We start from the raw sequence: 25,214 nt of genomic DNA, 5'->3' as shown, positions 1-25,214 counted from the left end.
GGGACTGACTAACATCTGTGTTCATGAGTCTAGGGGAGTGGCCAAGTCAGAGCCCAGACCTCAACCCAATAGAGATGCTATGGAACAGAGAGCCACACATGAGACGTCCAAAGAATATGAGCTAAAGGAGTTCAGACACGCAGTGAGTTCACGGTGTTACTGCTACTGTGCAACATAGAACACACTGATGAAACAAGAGCTCTTCACACAAGCTCTTCAGAAAAATGAGGTGTGTATGAGAACAGAGTCTACCGTGTCATGTTTGTAATGCTGAGTCACAGAGGAACACAGGGGCTAAATCATGAACCGTGTAATGAAATAACTCATACAAAACAAGATGTCAAGGACAGAACTACTGGTCCCGCTCCTGATTCCTGCACAGGTTGGAACAGCTGAACCAGCTGAAAATCCTGCAGCGGACTAGTTGTGAAATCTGAATTGGCTGCTGTGTCATTTCCCTTCATCCAAAAAAGCCCTTTTATGACCAACCACCAGTGAACGTGAGTACAGCGTTGGTGTAGGAGCCTAAAACAGAGGGCCAGGTATGGATTTCACCAACTCGATGTGAACAGGTACAGCATGTTGTCCAGACTGAGACCTTTCACTACCGACAGCATGTAAACACAGGTTCACATTAAGCTTTGAGTCTGTGCAGGTGAGAGGAACATGAGCCCCTCAGTTTGTGTGGATAGGAATGTATTTAAGTACAGTAACCACGTATTTGTACTTTATTTTTGATTTATTCATCAACATTATTACAGACATACAATTTGATTCATAATAAATCTCACAATACAAACCCGAACAGAGTCAAACAGCTCCTCTTTGGTTAATTTATATACATTGGGATTATATATTCTAAATCACAGGATCAGATTCAGGTGTTTCTCAAACAGTAGTAGCTTATCTCACTGACATTAGCTCATTTCTGTGGTTCATGCAGACTCTCTTTATGGAAGAGGACTTTGGTTTGTTTTACTCTTATCATCTTCTCTGTAGGACAGAGTTCATGTAAATTCTGGAGCATTATAATAAAAAGACAAACTGCACTGCAACAAAAGCTTGAACAGCATAAATAAATAAATAAATAAATGAGCATGATCCTGTGACTGTCCTGTAGCACCACCCTGTGGTTCACACAGACTGTTCATCTTCTTATCAGACAGGATAAAGGCTTTAGTCTTTTCAGCTTAGCCACAGTATCAGTGTATCAGTGAAACTCAGTGAGAAGCAACTTTAGCTGGAATGGAAGACACAACAACTTCTGTGATGTTCTTCATGCTTTGACTGCTCTCTACAGCCTGTTTGAAATGTACTGAAACTTGTTGATATGGTTCAGCACAACTTCCAGTTCCTGAGGGAGTTACTATTTCTCTCATCCCTCCAGAACAAAACCTCCATCAATCCAATTCGAAGGGAGAGTTGCTGCCTGAAGTGAAGGCTTCTTGGGGTCAAAGTAACAGGTTGCTGCATTTTCCTTGATGACGACCTCATAATTATATTTGTGTTTTAAATAATTATTAGTACAGTACAACAGCAGACTCACCACTGTGGGTGTGTGTTATTTCATATTTACTGCTGATGGCGCTCTATGTGCAGCAGTGCCTGGGCTTCAGGGCTCCGCTGGGTCGGGTACTGCACGGTCTACAGCGTTCTCTTTGGATTTCTGTGACAGTCCTGTGTGCGCACACAGACCTGCAGCCTCATGTCCTTTTGTCTGCACTGAGGGGGTTTACCTGAACTAAATAGGAACAACTAATGACTAAAACTAAACATAGGATATTGGTGAAGGAGGTGGTATGTTCCAAACCTGAACAATGGTCATGCACCAAAAGGATGAAATCACAAAGACAGGTAATCAACATTTTCCTTCACTGATTCTCTAAGACTGAGGGAACCTAAAGAAAAGCCAGTGCTGAGGTTGTTTGCTTATATCTCCTCGGATATCGCCTTGGATCCCCTTAGGATTTGGCAGGTGGAGCTATAAACCATTTCAGAGAAGAGGGACGTGTGGACCATGTTCTGAACCTCCATGGACCCGGGACCAGCAGCAGAAAAAGATTTATTCTGACTCAGCCTCTCATGTGGGATTTGTTTTCCATCGCTGTAAACTGAATCTTTGGAGAAGGAACCATTTGCAGGTCAAATCCTAACTATCATTTCAGTTTGCTTCTTTTCTTTCTGTTCCATGGGGGAAGGCTGCTTTCCTGACACCACTCGGGACCAGCATCTTCAGTGCACTGGCTTGAGATGAGGGGTTTTTTGGACATCCTGGGGGTGTCCAGGAGGAGTCAGCTCACAAACCACCTACCCTAGAGTTGATGGGTAACTTCGTTACCTACTGATCACTAATGGTTTTATGGTTGTACACCTTGAGACAGAACGCAGTCCCATCCTCCAGCGTCCCTTCTCATTTAAACGTTGTTCTTTGAAGGTCAGTGTCCTAAAATAAACGTAAGTTTTAATAAACTCTGTAAAAGTGCTGCATTTACTCATCGTGGTTATTATTCATTTTGAAGGATCTCAGGATTTCCCTTGCATGGCAGATTGTTTGAAGGTTTAAGTCAAACTCTGTTGAATCCTGAAGCTCCACAACTGTGAGGAGCTGCGTGGTGGATTTCATTCAGTAGGTCTTGAGTTTAAAGACCTTGCTGAGCCTGGAGGTGGCACTGGAGTAGATGAGGAAGGAGCCTTCATCAGTGCTGAAGTATTCCCAGTCTCTGCAGCCAAATGTCGGCAAACTGTGGACAGGAACAAAGCCCTCGTAACCCTGCCACCTGAAAACATGAGGCGTATAGAGGCAGTGACGCACAACAAAATAAAATGTGCACTAACATCAATAAACATCCCTCTAATGCGCAACAGGACATACAAACCTGTAGATGACACTGTTCAGAGAGTACGAGCTGCCATCATGAGAGTTCGCCACGACCAAGAACTTCTCATCTCCGATGGAAAAGAACTCCCAGTCCACTGCACTGAACACAACAACATGTTGTCTTATTATGTCACTCGATCTTTATTACATTGACAGAACTAGATTAAAGAGCAGTTTGAAGTGCAGGGTTTTAATCTAGTGTACAGTTTAAAATAAGCAGGGAGACTTCACCATAAAGAGCCAAAAGACAATTACACAGAGACAGAAAGTGTAGATTCAGTGTCAGAGAGGGAAACCACATCACAGTAAGGGCGATCGTCCACTCCAGATGTTCATTTAGGACTGGAACAAAACATATACTTCAAATATCGTCACTTTACCTTGTTATCCAGGGCCTACATTTATTTAGAATGATATATTTATTACTTTTATACTAGGAACTAAAACAACACATTGGCAGAAAACACGTTAAAGGACCAGTCCTTAGTTTAAATATCAAGTCCCTCAGTGATGAAGACATAGACAGACCCCCGGTATAAAGAGCAGGTTGGTTACCTGTGTGTGAGGATGTCCTGGAAGGGAATGAACGTCTGAGTGAGCGTGTTGAGTTCATACACGGTGGAGTTGATATTGTAGAGACTTGGACCGCGGCCTGAAACCTTCTGACTATTGGCGACGGCGAGGAAGAACCTGTCATCGATCTGAAACGTCTCCCAGTCCGTGGCTCCCACCGTCTGCAAAGAGAGGATAAAAATTCAGAGATGAATGGACACAATCCTATTTTGGGACAATTAGCACAGATTAACACTATGATAAATCAAATACTAACATAGCACGGTCATCCCTCTCTCTATACAGGGGAAGGAGGTGGAGGTCGTGTATGAGTACAAATACCCGGGAGTGTACTTGAACAAAAAACTGGACTGGACTAAGAACTCATGAGTACTGTACAAAAAGGCTCAGAGCCAGATGTACTTTCTGAGGAGACTCAGGTCCTTCAACATCTGCAGCACCATGCTGAGGATGTTCTATGAGTCTGTGGTTCCTGTGTCATCTTGCTGTGGTATGCTGGAGCGGCAACATGAATGTGGCAGACACTAACAGGCTGAACAAACTGGGGAAAACAGGGCAACCTGATGAGAAGTGGCCGGGATCTACCATACCAGGCAGGAGCCCAGGTCCAGGCTGTGCAAAGATGCCCCTGAAACAATCCAGCACCTAACAGCGGGATGCAACATCCAGTAGATCCCAAGGAACAACATCTGAGATCTCTGTCCAGAAGAGTGCAGTCCTAGGAACAGCTAAGATACTGTGCAGGACCCTCAGGCTCCCAGACCTCTGGTAAGGAGGACCTGAGCTTGAAGAAATAAGACCGCTCCAAGGAAGGAGCAAGTGAGGAATTATACATATATAAACATTTATGTATAGTTTTCTGTATTTGTGTTGGTGTGGATCTTATCTGGTCCTGTTCTTTTCTGGTCCTGTCTGAATTGAGAGCAACAAGACAATCCATTTGGGATTAATAACGTTTTTTAATCTTCAATCTTGAATCTTAACCTGATTAAGTCAGAAAATGTGTGTCCACTCAATCCCTACAAAACTAACAGCATTCACATCAAGCTCAGCTGGACTCTGTGTTCACTGATCACTAACATGTTTTTATTGCATTTTTATTTTAGTTTTCCCTTGTAAAATATTCAGCTATAAGAGAACACCAGCAGCTGTCCTGTTCTCATTATTCACCATCATGCAGTAGTTTGTCCTTAATATGTCGTATGGGATATGAGTTTGTTTTAAAAAAACGATCAGTATGTTTGAAGTTGTGGGTGAAATGACTCGTGTAACCTCTAGAGGACGACAACAGGGTTTGTATTTAAGGTTTAAGCTGTTCTGTTTCTAGATATAACACACCTGGTGTGAACCATCTGATGATGTTTGTACAGTTGAATGAGTGTCCTCTCTTGGCTGTGAATGTTCTGTCAGAACTCCAATCAAAGGTTCAGCCCGTCTTCATAAAGCTTTAACATGTTTGTTGTGGTTTTAAAGGCCAATAAAAGTGTTTCTTCACTCAGACGAGTCCAAACAGCTGCCTACAGCTGGAAACCCCCTCACATCAACACACACACTGCTCACCTGCAGGCATGTGCGTCTCATTAATCACACTCTTTAGGTTTCCTGCGTTTTAATTGGAGGGTGTCATTTACTATTTCATCACAGCTTCATGAACTAACGGAGCAGACATGATTAAAAACACATTTTCAAAAATCGGAGTGATTTTACAGAGCTTCTGCTTTCATGTGAACATCTGTCATTATGTTAATGTTTTACTGCACTTTGTCGTCCTGCCTTCACATTTATTACAACTGAAAACGAAGCAGCAGTAAACACGAGGCTGCTGCAGGTCAACTGGGATGTTTCAGTGATTTTATTTCTTTATATTCATTTATTTCAGAAAAGGCTGCAGACTGAGTTTTTTCATAGTTGATTAATCTAAATTTCATCTGCTGAAATACTGAAGGGTGGTTGAAATGTGGGGCAGCAACCTATTGAAGGAATCCTCCCACTGGTCTGGGGAACTCACATCTCCTATTATCCTCAAACTGATTTGAATGCATCATTCATGCAAGAAGAACTCATCCATAGTTGGATGGACCTCCAACTCAGAGAGGTTGTGTTGCTCCTGCTCCTCACTAGGTTTGAGTTTGTGGATGTGTTGCTAATTTGGAACATATCCAGGATCTTGTGAAATCATCAACAGTATTATCAGTTAACCTGTTAATTCACCACAAAAAACAGAGATCAAGTCTAATCTGAGAGTGAGTTAAGACAAACAGTACGAAAGGGTGGCACTTCAGTCAAGCGGGAGTCAAATCCAAGTCAAGACTCAAGATTGAGTCAAGAGGTGAGATCAAATCCAAATTAAGGCCAAGCCCAGCGTCTGAATGGGGATCAACCTCAGTGTGAAGCTAGCTAAACTGGATCAAGCCCAATCTCCAAATAGTAGGTTGGGCTCGAGTCGGGACCACGTCCAAAATGGGAATCAAGTATGTATGAACACAGAGTCCAAAGCTCATCCAAATAGAAACCAAATCCAAATGGAGTCAAGATGTTGTACCAGTAATCTGCAAGTAGTGCTTTTACTTCTGGTATTTTAAGTAGCGTGTGTATTTTGTTAATAATCCATTTTGGATGTACATGTATTTCTACACTGTGGTATCTCTCCTTTTACTTAAGTGCATAATCCAGCACGGAGCAGAAAGACATGGTGAGAAGGATTATCGCAGTAATCTCTGCGGATCAGACACTAACAGCAGCACAAGGTGACAACATCCAAACCACAAATCACACACAGGTAAATGATAACCTGCTGAGTCAGAGCAAAGCACTGACTCATCCTAGTGCTGACTGAGGTGTGATAGAATGAGGCGTCTAACAGGAGTCAAGGAAATGTCTGTGTTTTTAATACCTCGATTTTTATTGCTAACAACTAACAGGGAAGAAGCCAGAAAAATGTCCAAGCCACTCACTTGGTTTGTCCTGCTTTTTTACACCCTAACAAGGTCACACTGTTTACGGTAATATGTCAGACAGCTTTAAGGCCGCAGGACTAAAAATGAGCGTCAGAGGGTTTTGGTGAAGATGCTGTTGGCAATAACATGGCAGTACTGATGGAGAACTTGATTGGTATGGTAAGAATGTATGACTCAGCAATTAGCTGACACAAAACATATTGTCTACTAAACATTACTTCGATACTTTAAGAACATTTTACAGGTAATACTTTTCCTTTAGAAGGATTTCAAACACAGGACTTTTACTTGTAATTGACTGTTTTAAAATTAAAGGAGCTGAGTACTTCTGTGAGCTCAAACACTGACCGGGATTTCCTGGAAAGTCTGGAAGCTGCCGTCCACCCAGACATAGACAGTGGAGCTGATTGTGGTGGTCTGACCGTTAAAGGTGTTGGCGACAACCAAGAAGTGGTACGGCCCAACAGTGAAGAACTCCCAGTCATAAGCTCCAGACGTGGACAGAGTCTGGTTCACTTCAAACATCTGACAGGACGGAAGGAAGAAGAGAAGTCAGGAGAGAACAGAAAAGTAGAAGATGGTTAATAAAAAGATGGGACAGCAGACAAAAGACACAAGTATGGAATGGAAGAGGACACAACAACATCAGAGTCAGAACAGGAAAAGACAGGATAAGAGGTGGCTGGTTAGTGTAGTGGTAACATCACTGCCTCCCATGTGGGAGACTGATCCCACAAAATCAAATCCCAGCTGTCGTCTACCACCAGTAGGGGTCCTTAGGCAAGACCTCCTCACGCTGCCCTGCCTACCCTTGCACCCTAATTGTAAGTCGCTTTGGATAAAAGCGTCTGCTAAATGACTAAATGTAAATGTAAACATGAGAAAGGACACAACAAGGCAAGAGAGATCAGGTATAAGTGGACAAGAAAGACCATCAACAACAGAGGACAGAATCAGGAGAAGATGGCACAAGACAGGACAGCAGAGAACAAGAAGAGCAGGAAACAGGGAGGACAGGGTGTTGGACGTGTCCGGTGTGGTTCAGGCTTGTGAGGTCACCTTAGTGTTTGGGTTCCACCTGTAGATCACACTGTGGATGTTGTGGTTGGAGTCTCTAGCTGAGGACACACAGACACTTTTTTATCATTTAAAACTGAGGGACACGTCATCAACCTGCCATCAATACGCAGTGTGGAACCTGTTTGACGTTAATATTTGGAAAAAAACAGATAAAAACATGAAAAGTTTAGAATAACTATATTTATAACTTATTTCTGTTGCAATAAACTGAATGTTAAGAAACTGTGCAGCTGTATGATAAAAGTGTTTAGTGCTTAAATGACGTATGTGTAACAAAAGGAAGTAGCACAAAGTCATTAGTGACCTCGTAGAACAGCACACATGAAAATATCATCACTTCGTCCAGCTGGATGTCAGAAATATTATACTGACTGAATGCATCTGCTGAAATGTCCTCACTATACTAAAATGTCCTCACTGTACTAAAATGTCTTCACTGTACTAAAATGTCCTCACTGTACTAAAATGTCCTCACTGTACTAAAATGTCCTTACTGTACAGAAATGTCCTTACTGTACTAAAATGTCCTTACTGTACAGAAATGTCCTCGCTGTACACTGGAAGATCCTCACTGTACTGAAGTGTCCTCATTGTACACTGAAATGTCCTCGCTGTACTTAAATTGTCCTCACTACACTAAAATGTCCTCACTGTACTAAAATGTCCTCACTACACTAAAATGTCCTCACTATACTAAAATGTCCTCACTGTACTAAAATGTCTTCACTGTACTAAAATGTCCTCGCTGTACTTAAAATGTCCTCACTACACTAAAATATCCTTACTGTAATGAAATGTCCTCACTGTAATGAAATGTCCTTATTGTACACTGAAATGTCCTCCCTGTCCTGAAATGTCCTAACTGTACTGTAATGTCCTCCCTGTCCTGAAATGTCCTCACAGTGCAGAAATGTCCAATGAAGAATGTGTTGATGGAAACGCAGATAAGACTCCTGTGACGAGGTTGTTCTGTTTCCAGTGTGTGATCTAACCACAGGACACCTGCATCAGCTGTCTCTGTCTCTGTCTCTCACACCATAAACAACCTTTCCTGCTTTTCAGATCAGTGTGTTTTATCTGCACAGGAAACTCACACACCACATGGCGTGAATGTGTAATCAGAGCAGGTGGAGGTGTGTTTGATGTGAATGGTTCAGTACCACTCTATTTACACAGGACACACTGTTCAGAGAGATGATGTACCACCAGCTAAAAAAGTTTACACATACATTATTTTAAGATATTTAATACCAGGATTCCCATTTTATTCACAACAGAGCTAAACCAATAACATCCAGGCTTATTTCTCTCCAACCAAAACTAATAAAGTGAGTATAAGTAGAGCAACGACTAGAACACGTTGAATACCTGGCAGCCTTTAGACTAGAGCTGGGGACATGTGATATTTATTTTTTGGGTGGAGTTCCTTAAATAAAACCTGTAAATGCATCTTTTAAAGACTTTTTATGACGATTTTGAGTGAAGAAACAAAAAGCTCCTCCAAAGAGGGATTCTGTTTGCTGTTTACCTCGTCTGTGATTGGCTACAACAAGGAAGCTCTGGTTGTGGATGCTGAAGGCCTCCCAGTCCAGAGCGGCGTGAGTCTCCAGAGTCTGATAACGGAGAAAACGCTTCCGACGTTGATTCCAGCGGTAGATAACAGACAGCTCAGGTTGTGCCTCCCTGGAGTTAGCCACCACCAAAAAAATCTGACAGAGAAAAGTACAATCATTCATGTATTTAACATCACAGGATGTGACCTCCTGTGTTCTGTCCACTTCTTTCACCTCAGTTTATTTCTAAAGCACCAAATCACAACTAAAACCATCTCAAAGCACTTTACATAGTAAGGTTGGGACCTGACAGACATCCCTGCAGAACTGTCTGTGTGCGTGGGTCCACATGAATCTCCTGTTCTGTACAAACAAAAGCGACACAATGTGATCAGAGGCTCCAACAGCTGAACTTTTGTTCTTTTTCTGTTTCTTTTAAAGACACTGCTCCCTCTGAGTGGACGCATTGTTCACACGAGCAGAGAAAAACCTGAAAAGTCAGTCACACAGGTCAGTTACTGGTGGTAAAAACTAAGTATCAGCTCTAATCTGTTTGATATATTCTCCCCATATTATGTAATATTAACAGCGATAGGAAAAATCAAGACTTCAGCTGCTTCTTGTCTGATTCTCAGTGTAGCTGAATATATTCCATAAGTCTTCTAACAGTGCTGGTAGCAGGAACCGATCTCCCTAGAGCACTTTCCTTTTAAGTTCCTCCTTACCTTACATACTTTTGTTCATGGAACTGGAACTGGAAATGTAACGTCCGGCTGTGTAAACAGCAATTTAATGTTGCAGCTGGTAAAAATGGGCCTTTACTACTTTAAATGCTGCTTAATCTACAATAAAACATCTGCTTATTAGTCCCTGTCTGCTGACAAACTAGAAAGTACTTTTGTAGTATAAAGTAACATATAATCCATATTATTGCATTTGAGTACATGTACTCCTTTACTTAACACTACTGCACTCGTGTTAATGTTAGATACGAGTTTCAGCATACAAACATCCTGTACAGCAATATGAATATGACTACGTTTTGATTTTAATTAAACCGAAGTGAGTTCATTTTGACATTGTTCTTGTTTTCAAACCTTGGTTTTTGTAAAGGGATTAGAATACAAAACCTTAACCATATGGGCCTGTATGAAATGAAGCCCATCACTTCCACAACAGATCATTCAGGTCTGTGAGTCCCGGACTGATAAAGCAATGGAGCTGGAGCAGCTCTTACCTTGTCGTCAACGGTGAAGTGTTTCCAGGCTCGAGCCTCCTGAGTGCTGATGTTCTGGTAGAGCTGGAACGACCCGCCACTCCACTTGTAGATCCCTGAGCCGGGCCGAGAATCCCTTTGGGAGGAGACATGGGGGCGAAGAGGACAAAGGACAGTCCGTCACACTCTTTAAGATAATGTCCAGGTCTTACATCAGATCTGTTTTCTTTCAGTACCTGTTGGCTGCAGCCATGAACAGACCTTCAGACGGGATGGAGAAGACCTCAACGTCGAAGGTTTCTGAGCTGGTGTACAGATCCTGGTAATCCTCCACATAATCCAAACGCTCCTTATCTGCAGAAGATACATGATACAGACGAGAAACAGAGAGAAACTACTTTTACTTTACACGTGTGACCAGATCTTCTGCATCCGCCCTCTGTTGCAGTTTGATGATTTAAGCTTCGTGACAGAGACACCGCAGCACTCGCCTGAGTCTCTGTGACATCACAGCTCACCTTACTTTGATCACTGAATATTGTATATATTATATATATATATATATATATATTATAAAGTTTCACACTCACTCTGCAGCAGCGCCCTCCATCTGAGTCCATCACAGATGAACAGGCTTTCCCTCTGAACATTGAACCACAGCTGGCCTTGTTCTGGTCTGGAACACGGAGGAGGATTTCCCAGAGTCACTCTGGCCTCAGCCTCTAAAAGCAACAACAAAAACCAACAACACGCCCTTGTTTACTTTTTACAATGTGACGTGAAACTGAACCAACGTGCTGTAAGACAAATCAATAGAAGTATAGCTGTCAGATGAACGTGCAGTAAAAAGTACAATATTTACCTCTGCAGTGCAGTAGAATACCAGCACTACGTGGAAGTACAGAGCTACTTTATTAATCATGGAAAATCCCTTTTCTGTCCAAACAATAATCCCCAGTGACAGAGCTAGAAAGAAGCATGAATGACTTCTCATTTCTGCAGCTGGATTTGAACAGTAACTGTATCTGACGGATGGAGGTGAACCGACAGCTCCGAGTTAATGAAGTGGAGGTAATGAAGGTTTTCGTCACTCCTTCAACCACATGCCTTCATTACGAGCAGACAGAAAGAAGTGAGTCTATTATTACACATCAGTCAATGTCAGCTGGAGGGAGAGGACAGCAGCATGATAAAAGACAGAGACAATGAGGCTGATAATGAGATTTAACCACTGATTTACCCCAGAGATACACAAGTGCACGTCAACTTCAGCACAATAAACAACTGTTGACTGAGCCACAAGGCTCACTGTAACTGATTCAGGCTGCAAGGCAGGGCTGCACCTGGTGGCCACGTCTGTTTCCATGTGATCGAACTGTTCCGTTAAAAGTATCTGGATTCTCCGTCATCAGGTTGGCTTGTGTAGCCATGTCTGTACAGTCAGCCACCACTGGGTCACTGTGACTAAAGAAAACCTTCTCAGGCTGGAACTGCAGTTAGAAAACAGGTTTTCTCATGATTTAAGTGGATTTATGGAACATTGTCCTCACTGAGAATCCACCATATGGATATCACAAGAAAAAAAAGGTTTCACGTCTGTATGTTGAGATTTGCCTGAGTTTTAGTTCTGACAAGAGCAATTTTCAAATACTATATATAAAGAGTGTTCACTTTAGAATACCACAGTATTCCCATGATTGATAAACAACTGCTCTACCCACTGATCCACAGCCACTGCTATGTCTGTTCACTGGTGTAAACAAACACAACTGGTGGTTTTGCCACTGTACCGAATAAAGTTCATACACGCACAAAGAAATGAACAGTAGCCAGCACTGCTGTGATGACACAGGAGCACTGGCCCATGAAGTGCTGTCCACCTGCATTTATAAATGACTGCAGGCGACAGCGTATACTACTAGGTTCAAACTGCAGGAGAAAAGACCTTTGTTTAAACTGAGATCTGACAGTCATCAGAGAAACATTATAAAATTGAGAGACCAAAAACAGTTCTCACCCTGTGACTAGGACACACAACTACAAATGATGCAGAATACCACAACACCACACTACAGTTGACTTTGCGTCAGTGTCATTTCTCACACTCCTGAATTTTTTCGATGTGTAAACATTTAGTCATTTATCAGACGCTTTTATCCAAAGCAACTTACAAGTGAGGTACAAGGTTCAAATGCAGGGTAAGAGTAAGGAGGTCTTGTCTAACGAACCCTACTGGACGAAGACCACAGCCGGGATACGAACCCTGAGTCTCCCACATGGAGGGCTGCGATCTCACCACTACTTATCCACGCTGTAGATTAAAAGAACATTCCACTTATCTTTGTTTTTTTCTTTGGACATTAAGAATTATTTAGATGAACAGAGAATATGCAGCTTGACATTTCGTGAAGACTTCATTTGTCAGAGGAGGCAAAAAGGTTCAACCACACACTTCAGTGTCTCAAGTTAACTTTGTAGTTTTTATGGAGCGCACTCAGCTGTGAGCAGGTACATCAATCAAACACACCACAGACAGTTAACCTGACGTAGGTTTATATAAACTGTGAGTCATAAGGACACAGATTTGACTGAGGGGCTTGATGCTGATATCCATCCGAGACCGAGCTCACTCTACTGAACTTTATTAACTCTCTGAGCCTCCGACTGCTCACAAACAAGTCACTGTTTACTTTGAAATACGCTCAGATGTTGGTCTGATGATGATGTCTGTCGTTTTGAGACTTGGATGTGGACGATGGATTTTAGTTAAATCATAGTAACGAGGGAAAAGTCTTTTTCAACAAAGAAGGGACTGTAGGCAGAGATAATACTGTCCACTAAATGACCACTCTTGGTTTTAGTCTGTATCTGTTAATGAAATAATAAATCAAAATGAAATGTGTGAGAAAAGCAGTCATTTACAATCTAAGAGAAGAAGGAAAAAAGACACTGGACAAACACTGGACACAGTCGATACAACAATCTGGAATGAAAAAGAAAGAAACCACTGGTGTACTGAGCAACACAAAACAGGAAAACAACAACAGCTGGTGACGGAAAACCCCAAAACAACAGTCGGTGAGATCGGAAACAACCTCCACAGAGCAGAGTGAAGGTTTCACAGTCCACCGTTAGAGCAAGACTTCATGATCAGAAATACAGAGACGAGACAACAACATACAAACCTCCGATCAGCAGAAAGAAACAGGAGGTTGGAGTTCACAGAAAAGTTCAGAGAGGATCCACAAAAGTGCAGGAACAGAGTTTTCTGGACTGAGAGACCAAGCTAAACCTGTACCAACATGATGGAAAGACCAAAGAGTGGAGGAGGAAAAGATCTACTCATGATACAAGCACGGTGGAGGTAGAGTCATGGTTCTGGGCTGCATGGCTATAAAACTATTTGAGCTATTTCCATTTTTGGATCTAAAATCTAAATGTTGTCAGTGAACAGATAAAAACAAATAAGTTACTCTTTTCTGTCCAATATCTACAGTTCTTCCATATAAAGTAAGTCATGCGGGCTTCGTACAGGAGTGGACAAAAACATGAACACACCTGTTCAATGTTGTTGTTTTTTTAAAAGGAAATGAAACCTGTACCTGTCTGAACCTCACACTGTTGTCATGGATACACACATCAAACAGCAGGCACCAAATGTCAGTCAAACTGCTGGTAATGTACCCACACACACACACACACACACACACACACACAGACACACACACACAGAAACCAGTATCTGTAGAGAACCGTCAACCATTACCTGAGGATCCTGTCAGTCTGTAGTTCAAGTTACTGAATCTCTGGTACCATCACATCCTGAAGTTTACAGTCCAAACACACTGAAACACACAGTGGTGGAGCCTCAAACAGTGTTTCAAAGCCCCGCCTCATTAGCTTTACTGCCTCTCTTAAGGGTCACACAGGACTCGAGCTCATCGTGGTGGGCTGCACCCTGGACAGAGTCTATCACAGGCACACGGAGACAAACAATCACTCTCATACCTCCTAGCTCTGGAAAGTGACAGACTCAAACAGAAAACTCAAACACGTCTAGTCCGAAAACCACGAACAGAGAGGACCCAGCAGGCCGGCAGGCTCAGACCTAGGACGACTCACTGCACCTCTTCGATTTAGGAAATTCAGAGAAACGAGTTTGTTAAAGCCATGATCAGCAACGATCGGCAGACCTCTCTCTGCTGGTCTGGCTTTAATCACTTAACTCCCCCTCTCTCCTCACCGTATTGGTAAACCGGTCCCTGGTGGTCTGGATGTAGAGGGGTAGACTTTAGGACCTTGGGGATGGACAGCTCTGCCAAACTGGGATAAGTGGTGGGACACAGTCTGGGCGTGGCGTCTGATCCAGGAAGTAGAACCAACTGACGCAGTAAACCCTGAACACAGACAGATCAGTTTGAACCAGCAGACTGACTGAGAGGGTCTCAGTTGACTGAAGACCTGATCCAGAACTCAGACTCACAGTGAAGCGTCCCCTCCACCTCCTCCTCCTGCTACCAATGTAGAACCTGGACCCTTTGGTGCTGAGTGAACTGGGGAAAGACTGGACCTGTTTCCTGGGAAGACGGGAAACAGGTTAATACACTGGTTGACCTTCAGAAACTGATCATTAACCAATTTGTGTGAATCTTTTCTGGTTGTGGTTCTTTTCTCTGAGTCTTAACGACCATAGAATAAAGACGCTGCTTTGTGTCCCTGGTCTGGGTTTAAGGTCATGTTGTGATTTTGTGATGTACGCCAACAAAGCAGACTGACCCAGAGTGATCCAGAGAACCAAGACTGAACTGAAATAAACCAGGCTGAACCAGGTAAACTAGACTTAACTGCTGAGATGAACTGGACTGAACTAGTCTGAACTGTCTGACTCACAGCTCCAGAGGCAGTCCACAGTCCACAGTCAGTGTGGCATACGGTCCAGTGATGGCCAGCACCACAGTGTGCCAGTGGTTGTCGTCCAATCCAATGTCCTTAAAACTCAGCCAACTCCGCCCTTTGATTCCAGAGGGCGTGGTTATAAAGTGGAGGCGGTTATTTGAGACACGTAACCCTAGCAACAGGGAATCAGATCTCTCCTCCACCACGGAGAATATGTACTCGTTTATCTGGAAACAGAGAGGAGAAGAACAGGTGAGACTAGACTGGACCTGACTGAATCAGAACAGTCCAGATCAGAACAGGCTAGACCAGGGGTGTCAAACGGTCCGCGGGCCAGAACCGGCCCACCAAGGGGTTCAGTCTGGCCCGCGGGATAAATCTGAAAGTGAAAAATGCAATGAGACATGAAGTAGGATTTCTGAAAAATAAACTATTCCTAAATTGTTCGCTAGGGGCGCTAGGGTGTTTTAGACATGGAGTAGTTGAAAGAAGAAGAAGAAAAAGACGAAACAATTCTGAGATAGACACAGCTAATGTTCAGTGATTACTACGATATATCTACTTACTACATCTACTTACTGCATCTACTTACTACATCTACTTACTACATCTACTTACTACATCTACTTACTTTTGTACTCGCCTTCGCACCCTCATTAGCCAAAATATCTTTCTCAAAAAGGAGAAAACTTCACTACAAAAGAGTTTGGTCATAAAGTTTATGTATGTATTTTTTATGTGTGTTTCATGTATAAATCTTATATTTACAGGCCAGGTGATTACTTTCTATCTTATACATTTAAAATGGCCACCACTTAAGTTTGTAAGATGTGGGGGGGGTCAATTTAAGTTTTGAGAATTATTACACATGTAGAGTAAAAATATTTCCTATATGTTAAGTTAATTTAATGTTGAAGTGCAATAGCCTACCATATTTTTCAAATCTAAATACCTGTGACTTTTGTGTTTTGTGCCTTTTGTGCAATCACTGTGATCAGTTGTAATGCACACATGTAAATGATAAACTGAAGCAAGCTGCACGTTTTTCTTGGGAAATCTGACTTTCTTCATAACGTGTTTTGTAGTAGGATAGTTCATTAAATAAAAAAAATATCCTAATGTAATTGTACTTCTTTCCACTAAAACAAAGGGGAAAACATGAATTTATTGTTATTTATAGCTATGATGAGCTTTACCTCGATTTTAATGGTCCGGCCCACTTCACATCAAATTATACTGTATGTGGCCCCTGAACTAAAATGAGTTTGACACCCCTGGGCTAGACCATACTAGTCTGGATCAGACCACACTGCAAAAGCCCACAGGCACTAGACTAGACTAGCCAGACTAGACGAGACCAGAACAGGTTATAATAGACTGGATGAGACCAGAATAAACCAGACCTGGGGACAGACTGGATTAGAACAGACCACATCAACCAGGTCAGAACACAGTAAATTAGACTGGACTTGACCAGGTTCTGATCAGTTCTACTGGTTTACCTTTGGTCTCAGCTTTGGTATCTTCACGGTGGCGACCAATGAGAATTCAGCAGGAAAAGAGTCACAGTTGGTGAAGATTTGGGCGGCAGGGAAACTCAGCGCTGTTGCCATGGCACCAGCCAATCGGAGACCTCTGGACCCTCTGGACTGTACCATCTGCACCTGATTGGTCGAATGATTGATCATATGTTTGCGCATCATTCATCTGTTGCCCCCTCCCTCCCTTCACACCTGTGTCCTACCTGTGTGGGCTGGACTTGTCCTGGGCGTGGCAGAGCTCTGGCCAGCAGGTCAAGGGGCAGCAGGTCTGAGTAGGAAACAGTCATGTTGAACACACTACACTACATACACACGACTGAGGTCTTCATGGGTCCAGACCCAGACGGGAGTCAGGACCAGGCCGTGACGGCTCACTGTTCCCCTTTACTCAACTGTTTTCTCTTCATGCATTTTATTGACTTGCTGAAAAAAAAATGACATTTACTTCAGTAGAATTTTAAAGTACTTGATTATTTTACTTCTACTCTACATTTGAGTGTTTTTACACTTTTTACATGTATTGAACAGATTCAACAGCTTTAACAACAGCAACATTTATATTTGTGTAAAATAAATAAAGTGCAGATTTTTCTCTCTCTCTGCAGTGAAGCTGATTTTTGTGAAACTAGTTAAAGTGAATGAATCACTGCAGATGTTGTGGAACAGCTGGTTTCTGATCTGATCTCTTTCTAATAGGACGTTTTCCCCACACTGGAATTGGTGTAGTGTTGGCAGACTGTGATGTTAATCCTTATCGGCTCCCAGATCAGATGGTTAACAGTTTATTTTCATCACATTATCACTCAGATGGGTTTTTATTCCTCCTTCTGCGGCTTCAGTGTTGATCTAAAAATAAAACCACAGGTACACTGAGCTCAGGATTTTTGAATAAATTCTGTTAATGAGCCAGTTTATAATCAAACCAGCTTTAGAAATATTTTTTTAGTTTAAGGAAAATTCATATTAACAGAGAGTCATGAGTAATATAAAGTGAGAAAGTAATGTAGAGAGTCACTGATTAAGAAACACGCTGTCACAGAGGAACAAATGTAACACGCAGACGTATAGTAACGTAGAGGATTTTCTCCTTTTCTTACCTTACGTTGAAGGAGTACCATAAGAAACTGTGACATTTGGCATCACAGAGTAATGTACAGGATCATCAACAGAATTCCAGACATTTACAGAGTAATGCATAAAATAAAGCTGTCATGTACAAATAGCTGACTAATAGAGTAGTGTAAAAGCAGAATAAACCCCATGTGGCAGCATCAGTTCCCTGATTACAGACAAACTGAGTCAATGTAAATAGAGACAGAAATGAGATGTAAGGAGAGATTCAGAGGGAATTTAAATCTTTGTTTCTTAACTGACAACAACAGGTTGATGTTAGATTTTAGCTGGAATTCCCCTTTAAGCTCCTCTGAGGCCCTGTCTGTGTGTTTTGTTGCTGCAGCGGGATCAATGGAAGATGAATAGAGGGAGGGGACGACAGCACAGAAACACGTCTCACATTTCAAAGACTCGAGAAGCAACGAGAGACTTCTGAAACACACAGGGCGGCCCAGAGAGAGATCAGTGAGGACAGGCAAAGTTAGAGGACAACCAACGGGCGGAGAAGACGAGGACGAGGCTACACAGTCAGAACAGCTGCACACAACATGTACATCACAGTAGAGGCATTTCTACTCCAGCTAACAGATTCCATCTCCTTCCAGTGTTTGTGCTAAGCTAGGCTAATAGTTTCCTTCTCCTTCTGGTGTTTGTGCTAAGCTAGGCTAATAGTTTCCTTCTCCTTCTGGTGTTTGTGCTAAGCTAGGCTAATAGTTTCCTTCTCCTTCTGGTGTTTGTGCTAAGCTAGGCTAATAGTTTCCTTCAGTTTCCAGTGTTTGTGCTAAGCTAGGCTAATAGTTTCCTTCAGTTTCCAGTGTTTGTGCTAAGCAAGGCTAATAGTTTCCTTCAGTTTCCAGTGTTTGTGCTAAGCAAGGCTAATAGTTTCCTTCAGTTTCCAGTGTTTGTGCTAAGCAAGGCTAACTGTTTACCCCACTTTCATTTTTTTTGCTAAGCTAGGCTAACAGTTTCCCCCTGCTTCCAATTTTTGTGCTTTTACACCTCGTACCTGTGCAGGGCCTCCAGCCCTGGCTCTGGACTCTGGTGGTGAATAGTGCCCAGGTGAGCAGAAAGCAGCGACACGCCAACATTACGCCTGCGTGCTGTCAACAGCGTAGGTTCGATTCCTCCTCACCAGTCTGCCAATCTTGTCATTTTCAGATAGATATTCAACCACACAGACGCCTCAGACAACCTGCATCAGAACAAAATCCCATCAGGCCTCTTCTTGATTTACAGCCTCAATTCTAATGTCTGTGTTGAGGGACATTATCAATATGATTTTAATGGTATTTGAGTTATACCCTCTACTAGTCCAACTGTGGATCCAACTTAAGCAAAGAAAAAGGTTTGTTAACTAACAGCAGTAGTAGTCAAGTTTAGTAATAGCATTCCATTAATACTAGCAGTGAAAACCTTTCCTGTTTTCTGTCTTTCCTGACACGTACTTTTGAAATTTAAAAGAAATCATTCAGCTAAGTTTCTGATCCAGTCTAGAAATATTTTAATCAGAACTTGTTTACCTTTACCAGGGTCTTAAATCAAACTACATTACTGAGAACTCTGATACCAGTCCACTAGAATCACCTTTACTGTGTCCAGTTTGAGCAGGTTCAACTTTCACTCTCCTGGTTTGGTTCTAGTTGCTGTGTGGATTAAAAAAACATAGATGACTTGCCCAGTTTCTGATTTTGTAAAACCTAAAGAAAAACAAAGTAAATACTTGGTCTTAGAATGAGCATGCCCTTCATACTCCATGTATTACTCTCCTCCATGAACCTTAGAGGTTCTGTTAGCAATCCCCAGGAGCTGAACTTTGAACTTTGGCCACCACAATCTAATCCGTTGATCCGTGAGTTAGTGATTGTGCCAAATTTGAACAAATTCCCTGAAAGCATTTCTGTGAGATAATGTTCACAGATCTGGACCATAAAGAACGATCCATTCGATGTTCACTGTGTGTTCACTGTATGTGACTGTGTTGACTGTGTGTTCACTGTATGTTGACTGTGTTGACTGTGTGTTGACTGTGTGTTGACTGTGTTGACTGTGTGTTGACTGTGTTGACTGTGTTGACTGTGTGTTGACTGTATGTTGACTGTGTTGACTGTGTGTTGACTGTGTTGACTGTATGTTGACTGTGTGTTGACTGTGTGTTCACTGTATGTTGACTGTGTTGACTGTGTGTTGACTGTGTTGACTGTATGTTGACTGTGTGTTGACTGTGTGTTCACTGTATGTTGACTGTATGTTGACTGTGTTGACTGTGTGTTGACTGTGTGTTGACTGTGTTGACTGTGTGTTGACTGTGTTGACTGTGTGTTGACTGTGTGTTGACTGTGTGTTGACTGTGTTGACTGTGTGTTGACTGTATGTTGACTGTGTGTTGACTGTGTTGACTGTGTGTTGACTGTGTGTTGACTGTGTGTTGACTGTGTGTTGACTGTGTTGACTGTGTGTTGACTGTGTGTTGACTGTGTGTTGACTGTGTGTTGACTGTGTTGACTGTGTGTTGACTGTATGTTGACTGTGTGTTGACTGTGTTGACTGTGTTGACTGTGTGTTGACTGTGTTGACTGTGTGTTGACTGTGTGTTGACTGTGTGTTGACTGTGTGTTGACTGTGTTGACTGTATGTTGACTGTGTTGACTGTGTGTTGACTGTGTGTTGACTGTGTTGACTGTGTGTTGACTGTATGTTGACTGTTGACTGTGTTGACTGTGTTGACTGTGTGTTGACTGTGTGTTGACTGTGTGTTGACTGTGTGTTGACTGTGTTGACTGTGTGTTCACTGTATGTGACTATGTTCACTGTGTGTTCACTGTATGTTGACTGTGTTCACTGTATGTTGACTGTATTAACTGTGTGTTCACTGTATGTTGACTGTGTTCACTGTATGTGACTGTGTTCACTGTGTGTTCACTGTATGTTGACTGTGTTCACTGTATGTGACTGTGTTCACTGTGTGTTCACTGTATGTTGACTGTGTTAACTGTGTGTTCACTGTATGTTGATTGTGTTCACTGAATGTGACTGTGTTAACTGTGTGTTCACTGTATGATGACTGTGTTAACTGTGTGTTCACTGTATGTTGATTGTGTTCACTGTATGTGACTGTGTTAACTGTGTGTTCACTGTATGTGACTGTGTTCACTGTGTGTTCACTGTATGTTGACTGTGTGTTCATTGTGTTCACTGTATATTGACTGTGTTGACTGTGTATTCATTGTGTTCACTGTATGTGACTGTGTTCACTGTGTGTTCACTGTGTGTTCACTGTGTGTTGACTGTGTTCACTGTATGTTGACTGTGTGTTCACTGTGTGTTCACTGTGTTCACTGTATGTTGACTGTGTGTTCATTATGTTCACTGTATGTTGACTGTGTTGACTGTGTGTTGACTGTGTGTTGACTGTGTGTTCATTGTGTGTTGATTGTGTTCACTGTGTGTTTACAGTGTTTACTCTGTATTCACTGTGTGTTGACTGTGTTCACTGTGTTCACTGTATGTTGATTGTGTGTTCATTGTGTTCACTGTATGTTGACTGTGTGTTGACTGTGTGTTGACTGTGTGTTCATTGTGTTCACTGTATGTGACTGTGTGTTCACTGTGTGTTGACTGTGTGTTCATTGTGTGTTGATTGTGTTCACTGTGTGTTTACAGTGTGTTTACTCTGTATTCACTGTGTGTTGACTGTGTGTTGACTGTGTGTTCACTGTGTGTTGACTGTGTGTTCATTGTGTTCACTGTATATTGACTGTGTTGACTGTGTATTCATTGTGTTCACTGTATGTGACTGTGTTCACTGTGTGTTGACGGTGTGTTGACTGTGTGTTTACGGTGTGTTTACTCTGTACTCACTGTGTGTTGACTGTGTGTTGACTGTGTGTTGATTGTGTGTTGATTGTGTTCACTGTGTGTTTACCGTGTGTTTACTCTGTATTCACTGTGTGTTGACTGTGTGTTCACTGTGTGTTCACTGTATGTTGATTGTGTGTTCATTGTGTTCACTGTATGTTGACTGTGTGTTGACTGTGTGTTCACTGTGTGTTGACTGTGTGTTCATTGTGTGTTGATTGTGTTCACTGTGTGTTTACAGTGTGTTTACTCTGTATTCACTGTATGTTGACTGTGTGTTCACTGTGTGTTCACTGTGTGTTTACAGTGTGTTTACTCTGTATTCACTGTGTGTTCACTGTGTGTTCACTGTGTGTTCACTGTGTGTTCACTGTGTGTTGATTGTGTTCACTGTGTGTTTACAGTGTGTTTACTCTGTATTCACTGTATGTTGACTGTGTGTTCACTGTGTGTTCACTGTGTGTTGATTGTGTTCACTGTGTGTTTACAGTGTGTTTACTCTGTATTCACTGTGTGTTCACTGTGTGTTCACTGTGTGTTTACAGTGTGTTTACTCTGTATTCACTGTGTGTTGACTGTGTGTTGACTGTGTTCACTGTGTGCTCGCTGTGTGTTTACGGTGTGTTTACGATGCATTTACAGTACAGTTGGCTACTTATCAGACGCTATAGAAAAAGCTGTTTCCATTAACTGAATTATTCGAATCTGATTATTCCATGTTGTGCACTGACCCTGTGGACTGTAAAACTGAAAAACCAACAAAAAGACTAAGTGTGTTTTTACACACGATCCATTTCTTTAGCTGTGATTTTAATTCGCAAACACAGCGGTAGATTCACAAGGTGCCCACATGAAGCAGGAACATCCTGAACACAGTACCACCACAGTCTGACATTCAGCCACCGAGGTGGACTCCACTGGGGGGCGCTGCAGCTCATTTCACATCATTTGATTTGAATGATTTTGATTTTATTTTAGGATCTGAATGTAACATGTGTTTAGGTAAAATGATAAATCACACCTGCATAAGAGGTCAAAGGTCATACAGTCTCCTGAGTTCAGCCAAGTCCTGGTCCTGGATCAGTCTGTGGTTCATAACAACATGCAGGGCGGTTCACATCTAGAAGAAAAACACCTCAGGGAAAATTATTGCATTTTAAATCCTGGACTCTTCATCCGCTCTTCTCCTTCTTTGTCAAAACATAAAAAGTCTCAGAGAACTCTAAACTCTCAACCTGAGTTCAGGAATAAAAGACAAGTGGACCAGGTGTTTTATTTCTCTCATCCTGGAACAGTTCTTCAGAAACATGGTCTCAACGTCTTTTCTTCAACCAATTTCTTTCTTCACTGGTCATTTCCTCTTTTTGAAGAGAAGAAAATGATCATCATGGTTTTTCCATCTTCCTTCAGAGTTATTAAAAGTCCAGAAGATGCAGACGTCCCACTGTCTCTCCTTCAAACGTACAGTGTTCCTGTTTTCAAAAACATCATCCTGCGTTTCTGCTTTTCACTCAGATTGTAAAAAGCTTCAGATCTCTGGCAGTTTTGTCCTGTTGGTTTGACATCTGCACAGTGACTGGATGTGATTTTCAGGTTCAGGTGAGACTCACTTTGGGGAGAGGGAGAGCTTACCTGGCTCGCTCGCCCCACATTTGAATATGAAAGAGTGGGAGGAGCTGCAGAGAGAGAGACACACACACAAATGACTTGTGTTTAATAACTTTAGTCCAGAAACAGCTTCATAACCACAGAAAGTATTTAACTAATTGCTCATTTTACTGAGATACAGCATGAAACAAAACTCATTCACAGGATACAGGAACCTTAAATCCACAGGTGAAGTCATATGGACACAAACCTGATTTTTTTTATTCTGAAACTCCTTTTATATTTTGAACAAAAACTCAGTAAACGCACTTATTGCTCAGAGCAGATGTTTTAATTTGAACATGTTTTAATTCAAAGTCTTTAAATTCAACTAATGACACAGATGCAAAAACAACAAATCAAATGTTTTGGCCTTTGTGTTGCTCAACCCTGTCTCAGTAAAATGATGCTCCTATGCAGTGGTCATCGGAGTCTGACAAACTGCACTGTAAGTAAACTTGTTTTATTGATATGTCCAGAGTGAACATGTCCATCTGTTAATAAATGCAGCTTCAGACATTCAAAAACAACCTAACAAAATGACAAATACTGGTTCTTCAAACATCCAACTTAATTTAACCTCAGTTCACTACACGACTCACATGTGACAGAGGTTCCACGACCTCTGGTGCTAACCCATCAACCCTGTGTGTGATAACCTGTGTAATGCCATTCATGTCAAATAAGTCATTCTACAAGCAGAAATGCCAAAGCTGGGAGGGTTCCAGTTTCTGAAAAGTGAGGATTTGCTCTAGTTTAAAAAAACATTCCAGGTTTGCTTTGATGCTTTTCATCGTATTTTGTAAAATGGAAATCAGGTTTAATCTGCCGCAGACGCTCAGAGAGAAGATCTGATGAGAGAGAAGATGAAACAGAAGATGAAGAGAGAGATTCTCACTGATCTCTGCTCCGTCTGTCTCACAGGAATTCCCCAGGTGAAGCTCCGCCTCCTACCTGTCCAACCAGCTGATACACCTGAGACGGCACTACGTCTATTTGACAGCTGTAGTTATTCAGCAGATCAATAATGGAAAATATGATCAACTAATAAAAGTTGTTACTGTAGTGTACACATGTAGTATCTCAGTACTTCTACTACTACTTCCTGGATCCTCAAGTACAAAAATCTCAGTTTAAAAATACTGCAACATCATCAGAAATGTGTAGTCAGCTAAATGTATTTAAAGTACTGCAAAAGTACTTGTTTTGAATAAATCTGCTCGTGTTTTATGAATGATCCACGACTCAGATTTACTGGAGCTGGTTTAGCTACTTTATCAGCCGCAACATTAAAACCACCTCTTTGTGGTCCAGGTGTGCACCAGACTTTAAGACCTGTAAGTTGTGAGGAGCACAGCAAACAGATGCTCGATCCGACTGAAGCCAGGACCCAAGGTTTCCCAGCAGAACTTTTACCAGAGCATCACCGGCCTCCACCTCTTCCCCAGGTCGACTGCACAACACAAACAGGAGACTCAACATCAGGGTTTGTTCAAGTGAAACTACTCATACTGTTTAAAACGTAGTGCAGTAAAACAGGGAAGTACTGCAGTAAAACAGAGAAGTACTGCTATAAAGTACCACAAAGTGGAACCAATGAAAGTGCAGTAAATGTACTTATATCCCATTTTTAAAAAGTTAGAGTGTGAGTGTGAGGCTGCTGTTTGCTCTGACACGAAAGGCTGGATCAGCACTTTAAACACACATAATCCAGGCCTAAACCTGGACCTGGATCCAGTCCAGAGACACGGATGAGCCCACAGAGACCGTCCTCTGACACACACATACTCACTCAGTGCTCAGATATTTCACTAAATAAAAGTATCATGTCAAAATCCTGCATTCAGAATCTTATAAATGCGTCATCGTCCCAACTGGTGCCGTTCGTAGATCTGGTTCAGTGAA

At 42.0% G+C, this 25,214-nt stretch overlaps 1 protein-coding gene across 3 annotated transcripts; it reads right to left on the bottom strand.

Annotated features, from left to right (window-relative positions):
* Window positions 1-774: 774 nt before the first annotated feature.
* Window positions 775-23,261, bottom strand: LOC113173200 (thrombospondin-type laminin G domain and EAR repeat-containing protein). 3 transcript variants are annotated; one of them, XM_026376587.1, is made up of 17 exons: window positions 22,684-23,261; window positions 19,392-19,450; window positions 18,814-18,999; window positions 16,898-16,962; window positions 16,656-16,817; window positions 15,148-15,380; window positions 14,741-14,834; window positions 14,501-14,654; window positions 10,848-10,979; window positions 10,494-10,611; window positions 10,279-10,393; window positions 9,017-9,197; window positions 7,468-7,526; window positions 6,757-6,933; window positions 3,434-3,612; window positions 2,877-2,978; window positions 775-2,777 (listed from the first exon to the last, which is right to left on the bottom strand). In XM_026376587.1, the coding sequence occupies exons 3-17, from the start codon at window positions 18,893-18,895 to the stop codon at window positions 2,624-2,626; spliced, it is 2,007 nt and encodes a 668-aa protein (XP_026232372.1). In that variant the 5' UTR covers window positions 18,896-18,999; window positions 19,392-19,450; window positions 22,684-23,261; the 3' UTR covers window positions 775-2,623. The 3 variants fall into 3 exon arrangements, with proteins under 3 accessions (XP_026232372.1, XP_026232373.1, XP_026232374.1); XM_026376588.1 differs by lacking the exon at window positions 19,392-19,450; XM_026376589.1 differs by lacking the exon at window positions 22,684-23,261 and having other exon boundaries at window positions 19,392-19,482.
* Window positions 23,262-25,214: the final 1,953 nt, after the last annotated feature.

The sequence above is a fragment of the Anabas testudineus genome, chromosome 21 (assembly GCF_900324465.2).
Source record: "Anabas testudineus chromosome 21, fAnaTes1.2, whole genome shotgun sequence".
In the NCBI taxonomy this organism is placed as follows: domain Eukaryota; kingdom Metazoa; phylum Chordata; class Actinopteri; order Anabantiformes; family Anabantidae; genus Anabas; species Anabas testudineus.
Note: the sequence above shows the minus strand (reverse complement) of the source record. Positions and strands in the feature narration are given on the sequence as shown.